We start from the raw sequence: 7,500 nt of genomic DNA on the forward strand, positions 1-7,500 counted from the left end.
TTTCATCTGAAAGTTAGCCCACAAACAACAGGTGTCCCATATATGAGATACCTGAAAAAATAAACATTGCTGGGCATCCCGCCAGTGTCATGCTGTTTCGGGGCTTGCACTCCAACACAGCAGTGGGCTGCAGCCAGCCGGTGGGCAGGGTCCGGGGCAGCCCCGCCAACGATTTTGTTGCTACCCAGTATCTTTTATTTTGGCTTCATAATATATCGGCGTTAATGGGTTTTAACTTCTGATGCCGTTTTATTCTTTACTTACAGTTTCTGGAACATGGAAAGACAACTCATGCTATGGGAAGAGTTGGAGAGGTGGAAGAGGTATCCAGAGCTGTTGTCTTCTTGGCTTCAGACAATGCGTCTTTTATTACAGGTGTTACCTTGCCTATTGATGGTGGGAGGTCTATAATGTGCCCACGTTAGCAATGTTGCCTTCATAGAGATTACTTGGCATTACTGTGGTTATTGCCTTCCCATCATTGGCTTTCATTTTAGGTGAACCTTGAATAACCTCCAGTTATTCATATTTTGATTGAGATTTATACATTTCTTCATATTAAACAGTCTGTAGTTACAATTTAATTTGTGATTTGCTTAACCTTCCAGAATCAAATCATGTTGAAACCAACTGTGTGCAAATAATGCTTTGACTTAATCTATGTAATATTTATTCCCTCCTTTCCTCATAAAAAAATAATTAACAGTAGACAGCAATAAATTTAGATATGACAGTAATCGGTGTGTAGTATTTTTTACATTTATTGATATATTTTAGAATACAGGAAATAAAGAATACTAGTCTTATTGTAAGAATAAAGATAGTGTTATGAAATATCAAATTATTTACTCCATAGTACAGTTGAAAACATTTAAATGAAACTTTTATATTATTCAGATTTTTATTCTAGAAAAATATGAGTACAACAAAATGTTATACATCTTCATAACCTGATAGAGCAAACTGTTAAAAAGTTTACACAGGTTGTTAACTTCCACAAAAAAATAATAATAATAATAAAAAAAAAAAAATAATAATAATAATAAATACAAATTCTCCACTCCCTGATCTTTTGTTGTCAGTACTTCTTAATTAAAAGTAATAAAAACAAATTGCATATTCATTTAAAATAACAGTGCAAGGATATGCATGACAATAAAAATATATCTTTGATAGGGCTTTGAATTACAAAGCTGACAATCTCATTTCAGATAATAAACAATTACAATACTAATAACTTCCCTAATCTTCTACAATTAGTGGTTTCTAAACATTTTTTTCCTAATGCCCCTTTACCTCCTATGCTACATTTCTAGCTCCCCTCCCCTCCATCCCATATACACTGCAAATTCAGAATACATCTACACATTGTAAACAAAATGTTCATTACATATAAAACCTTGAATATCAGTTTATTTGGTGCATTACATGTGTAGATAAATTTACAGTACAGTATATGTGAAAAAATAATGGCAGTAAGTTACACAGATAAGACTGAATAGGACTTCCAATGCTTACAAACCTGAGCCCTGCAAAGGAACCAAAAATGACCAATCCTATGTTTGTTGCCTCCTCTGGATGGCAAATTACTAATCTGCTTTGGTGCCTCCTGTACTGATCAAATCTTTAAAATGTACATTCTGGCTTTCTCCTACAATACTATAAGATAAAGCCATACCTTTCCCAAGTATTATATTCTTTGTAAAATATTTTTGTTACATGTTCATGACAAATTTTGCATTATTACAATACTGATTCCCTGGTCACCATCCAAAGTTTTATTACCTTTATTACTGAATGGCTAAGAATTGTAATTTGAATTTATCCATAAATAACAGATACCATTATTTTACTATCAAATTTAAAAGGGTCTCAGAATTCTTTAAAAATTCTGTAATTTTGAAAAAGATAGGTTTAAAGACACCCTGAATATATCAGCAATATTAGACAATTATCTTCTACACCTCTTATCTAATAAGAAGCAACCTATCGTTTATTAATCAAAGCAGTGTTACCATGCTATTGCTCCAACCCATTTTAAGAAAAACAAAATAGAATTCAGCTGAATTTCAGCATGTAATTGGAAACTGAAATACATGCAAATTTCTATACAAATTGCAAACAAATTTTTGAGCAAGCATAATGCTTAACCAGTAATACTGTCAACTGTAAATCAGCATACATGTATCTTATTTGGCAGTGTTTGACATTTTCATATTTATTGCCATCAACATGAATGTTATTTGCCTATTGTATGAAGATGCCCTGAAAGTATTTACATATATATATATATATACATATCAATATTCTGTGCAACCCTTTTATTTATCTGATTATCATTATTATTATAATAATGATTAATATTATTTAGAATACAAGGCCAGTTATAGGACATAGAATTGTATTCATCTGCTCTAGCATATCCTTTTATACTAGAATTATGTTTTCAGATATTTACTGTTAATATCTACAGTATTACCTTTATTATTTCAATCAACTGGCACTTAATACTCTTGTTTACAAGGTTTATATTTGTCACACATATGAGCAATATTATTATAACCCCTTACATCTGGTTGCTTCACAGTAATCACATGGCCCAAAATACAGGCATTAGGCTAACGACAACAGCCAATCTAACGGATGTACGGCTTGTAGGCTGGTGCATGCAAGGTCTATACAAGTACTTGTATAGACACTTGTGTACAGTGACGACTCTATGCCTCCCCTTCACAATGTTTGTTTTCTCATATTATGCAAAAGCATTTGTAGGTTTCTTGCCATTTTTGTCATTGGATTTGCTTTGGTAATAAACTGTTTACCTTGCACAGACTCCATGCCATCTGTCAAGGTAGTCAGTAATAATAAGTTTAATTGAAATTTGCAGTCTTCAGCATCTCTCCTCCAGAGACAACTAATGGGAGTACTCCAAAGTTAATGGTGAATAGAGTTTTTACTCTCCCAAGATTCGATAGATTATAAATATATGTAATGACTGAATACAATTATATTTTCTTAAAAGTCGCTATATTCTGTCCCAAGTAACAGCTTTAGTATACTAAATTCACAATCCTAATAACTACCAGGACTTGATAGATTATTTTTACTGGATAATTGGGATATAAAAATACAAAATTAATTTTTAATGTGTGAAACAAGTAAAAGTGCTAGATATCAAAGGTCATATAGCACTATGGGACAGTATTATGTCGGAAAGGGCAATGAGGAGTTATAGGGACTGTTCCCCCCCCCCCCCATTTTTCTTGCCGATTTTGATGAAATACACACCCTTTTCTTTAGACCCGTGCCTGTGGTCTTTTTTTTTTTTTTTTTTTTAATTGGCCAAACAGTTTTTGAATTATTGGGAAAAAAAAAAAAAAATCAAAATTGACAAATGCAAAAAATATGTAAAATCCAGAAAAAAAAAATACACGCATTCTGATGTTATTTTTGAACAGATTCATCTTAAATCTAGTGCTTGTATGAAGCACTTTTTTCGATTTCGACTCTGAGTGTGAATTTTTAATTTATTTATTATTTTTATTTTATTTATTTATTTTTTTTTTTTTACATGTCACTTTAAAAAAAGGCACAGGAAAAAAAATGCAAAATCCATTTCATACAAGCACTAGATTGATCATTCAGCTACAAAATGAGCCATAAAACGTTATTTCGGACTAAAATTGCGCCTACAAAGGTAGTGTATCAAGATATCGGCATTTTTGTGTTTTCGTACATTTTCATGACCGTTTTGGTATTAACAAATCAAGGTATAAGAGTAGTCTTCCTGTAACATAATCCTCTACCATCTACCTCAATTCCAAAGTATTGCGGACATTGCCAGCACGTAACAATTTCTCAATATCATACGTATAGTGTCGTAGAGTGGTAGTGATTTTGGGTGTCTATAGGCCAACAATGACCATTTAAAAAAATTTCTCTAAAATCTACAAAATTCATACAGGCATTCTGATTTCATATCTGACTGGAACCATCTTCCTACTATATAATATGCACAAGCCAATTTTTAGAAGTCGACCTTATTTTTTGGGTGGGTGAATATTTTACAAACGCAACTATTTCAACATCTTATTAGGGCTTTTTGAAAATAAGTCACTTTTACAAGAAGCACATTTAAGTATTGCAAATCCTAATTGTTACATGTAATAATTTACTATTCAGCTTTAAATTAAGCCATAATACGTTAAAATCGGACCGAAAATGTATGTGCTATGCATGAAAATGTAAAGTACTATATTATCGCGATTTTTTTTTTTTTTTTTTACATTTTAGATAACAAATCATGTATGAAATACTTGCATGTGATATAATTATCTGTTATTCACCATTATTGTTGCTCTAATGGGGTTTTACAACGTATATTACTGGTCGATAAAAAATATCGGTCTCGATTCGGACGGGTGTCACACGCTTCCCGTTCTGAGCCTGACTGGGAGCAAGGTCTTTTCAAGTACTTTTATAGACCTTAGCCGGGGATCATTGGGCCATGACTCGCGAGTCTTCTCACCCGAGGGTTCGAAGTGTAATTCTACAGGGTGACACACCCAACTTTCACACTAACACTCCCGTGGAATAACGATATACAAGTACAAGGTGGTGTAAAATATGTATATAAGGTATGTAGCGATATACAGATCCTTTTCGTATATGCTATGACCTTTCGTTTATTTGTAATGTTACTTCCGTTTGTTTGTTGTTTTTTGCTCGTGTTTTCTGATATTTCTAAAAGCTATGGGCAAATTTTAATGAGGTTTTTACCAGAGCTGTGTTTTAACATAACGTAAACACCGATGACATGCGGTAATGTGGGCCATGGTTCAGATCAAGGATTTTTTTTCTAACCCAAAAAGTTATGGAAAGATTTTATTTATTTATTTATTTATTTAATCTGAGGTGTGTCTTAGCCTAACTTATATTTCATAAAATTTGGGTGGTTTGCATTTTCAAACCATTTTGTTCATAGATCAATTTTCGAAACATTTTGTTTATAGATCAAACTATATATGATGAAAACAAAGAAAAGAAAATACTCCACATGATCAGCATGTTTATTTGTATAAAAAAAAACTTTTTGGTTGTTTTTTTGGACGCTTGCCAGATCTTTTAAATTATTCTGAAAAAAAATGAAGGTTGGTCTCATCTTACGTGAAATTTAATAAGCTTTCAAAAATAATCTCATTTTTGTATTATCTCCAATTATTAAGTCACAAATGCCGATTTTATAAGGTAAGTTGAAAAACATGTTTCGGTCGACATCGAAAAGGTCTGCTACCACCTGAAAAACAGCGGTCGGGCCTTGAAATTTTCAGGGGAGAAACGGAGATCCTGGAACTCCTTGAAAATGCATTAATCTCGATTTTGGCAAGAAGGGTGAAAATGGCGAAAAAAGACCAGACGGTCCCCTTAAGTTTAAGCGGTACAAAGGATGGGGTATGTTAGGAGGGTATAGGAGGAAGGAGGTGGAGGGAACTTGAGGATGATGATGGATGGATATCTGAAAATACTTTAACTGTAGGAGGAGTAGGAACAGAGGGATTGGGGGGTGGATGAGGGAGTCGAGTGTTCCCTTGGGTCATCTTGAGGAAGTTTTGGATGTCTTCAAGGGTTTCTGTAAAAGGGACTGAGAAACAAAGGTTTCTTATGAGGAGGAGAAGAGGTATCTGAGGAGCAGAGGAGGAGGAAGGTGTAGGAGAGGAAGTAGTTGGAGAGGGTGGAGTGGAACGTTTAGGTTGCCTGGCGAGACAAATGAAGTGGAGGGGTAGGTATCAGGGAAATAGTAATGGTTAGAAGGCAAAATAAATGTGCTAGACATTTTAGGTCATAAATCACTATAGGAAAGTATATTAAAGGAGGGGTGAAGGGTGAGCTGCTATGCGTGAACTAACTAAAGTAGTCTTGAAAGGTTAAAGATGGGTGTGTGAATGGGTTATGGCGGGTCTAGGTAAGGGAATTCCATAAGGGTTTCACGTGTGTATCCAGCAGGGAGTGGAAATTAAAGCGGGGATGGAGGGAGAAAGAATGTACGTGTAGTTGGAATTGAGGGGGGGTGGGTTATGTTGGGAGGGAGGTGGAGGAAGTGGTGTAGGGGTATTAGGAGGATGGATATCGGAAGTAGTTGGAGTTGAGGGGATGGGTTGTGTTGGGAGGGAGGAGGAGGAAGGGGTGCAGAGCGAGCGACATTACTTGAGTAGGGAGTATGAGGGAGTATGAGAGAAATCTCGTCGGCGTGCTTCCTGTCTGGCTTCACGCAGAATGAGATCATTTTTTTAATCTGAGAGTTGCTACCTCAGACTCAAACTTTTAAGTGGGACAACCTCTATAAAATACATTATGAGGGGCCACCGCAGTTGGCACATAAGCATGTTTGTGCAGGGCAGTTTCATCGGTTATGACCGGGTTGGGCACATAGAGGGTATCAGTCTGTGGAATGGCAGTGTTTGGCAGGATGTCCAAAGTGCAAACAGTTATGACACTGGCAAGGAGGAGGTTGGTAATGTCGAACAGGAAGGGATTGTCCACCAATGTAGATAAGAAAGGGAAGGTTATGTATACGGAAAGCAATTTTGGCAATGTAGGTGGGTTTCCTTTGATGACCTCTGGGAGGAATGGAGTAGCAATGTACTGATACCACATGACGGTCTTTGAGGCAGTCCATTAAGTACTCTCCACAATCTGACCAATCGATATCCATAGGGCAGCTTGCTGGGGAGATAGATAGTTCCAGTACACGTATTAAGAGTTGGATGAGGTTCTGCAGGAATGAGGTTGCCAAAGAAATCTGTTAGTAATGATAATGCTATAGCTTCAGTTTCAGATGTAACTGGAACGAGACTGGAACAATTGGGTCGGGTATGTAAGAGGACTCTGCCGACTTGCTCTTGGAGACATTGTTGAAAGAGGAGTGTTACCTGAGTAAAGAGCTGTAGGGGGATCACAAAAAATCGATCCCATTTGGCTGGGCTAAATAGAGTATTTAAGATATTGGTAGAGTTGTGGGTGGTAGGAGGACGGGGACGTGTGGAATAGGGAGTATTGTTGAGGGGGGTAGTATTGCGGAGAGATGGAGAATAAGACTGTAAGGTAGTATTAAGGGAAGATAAGGTGATTGGTGAAGAAGGCTGTGGGGGGGAGAGTTGATGAAGTTGGGAGAGTAGGAGTCTCGACTTGGGTGGATAATGCACTAGCAGGCATTGAGGAGTGGGTAGTAGTTGTACTGTTCAGAGTCGCGGTCAAAGGAGAGCCTGGGGTCGGGGAGCCGGGAGACTTTGAACTGGTGGGGCTATTAGAAAGTAATAGAAGGGGTTGGAGACGGGACAGAAACGAAAGAACTGGAGGGAGAAAAGACCATGTAAAATTAGTTGAGTCGAAGCCCTAGACAGGGGAGATCCCTGCATTGAGTCTTAGTCTCCGTCTCCTAAGCCTCCCCACTACAACAACGGGCAAGAGATTGGGGGTGGGAAACAGTAGAGACTAGAGTAT

At 36.6% G+C, this 7,500-nt stretch overlaps 1 protein-coding gene across 1 annotated transcript in view; it reads left to right on the forward strand.

Annotated features, from left to right (window-relative positions):
• The window catches only part of LOC113825790 (3-oxoacyl-[acyl-carrier-protein] reductase FabG), a 43,360-nt gene extending 42,776 nt beyond the window's left edge, over positions 1–584 (forward strand). Inside the window, exon 6 of the mRNA XM_070137719.1 lies at positions 267–584. Within this exon, the coding sequence (XP_069993820.1) occupies positions 267–425 (159 nt within the window). The 3' untranslated portion in view covers positions 426–584. The remainder of the gene's footprint in view (positions 1–266) is intronic.
• Positions 585–7,500: the final 6,916 nt, after the last annotated feature.

The sequence above is a fragment of the Penaeus vannamei genome, chromosome 23 (assembly GCF_042767895.1).
Source record: "Penaeus vannamei isolate JL-2024 chromosome 23, ASM4276789v1, whole genome shotgun sequence".
Classification (NCBI taxonomy): domain Eukaryota; kingdom Metazoa; phylum Arthropoda; class Malacostraca; order Decapoda; family Penaeidae; genus Penaeus; species Penaeus vannamei.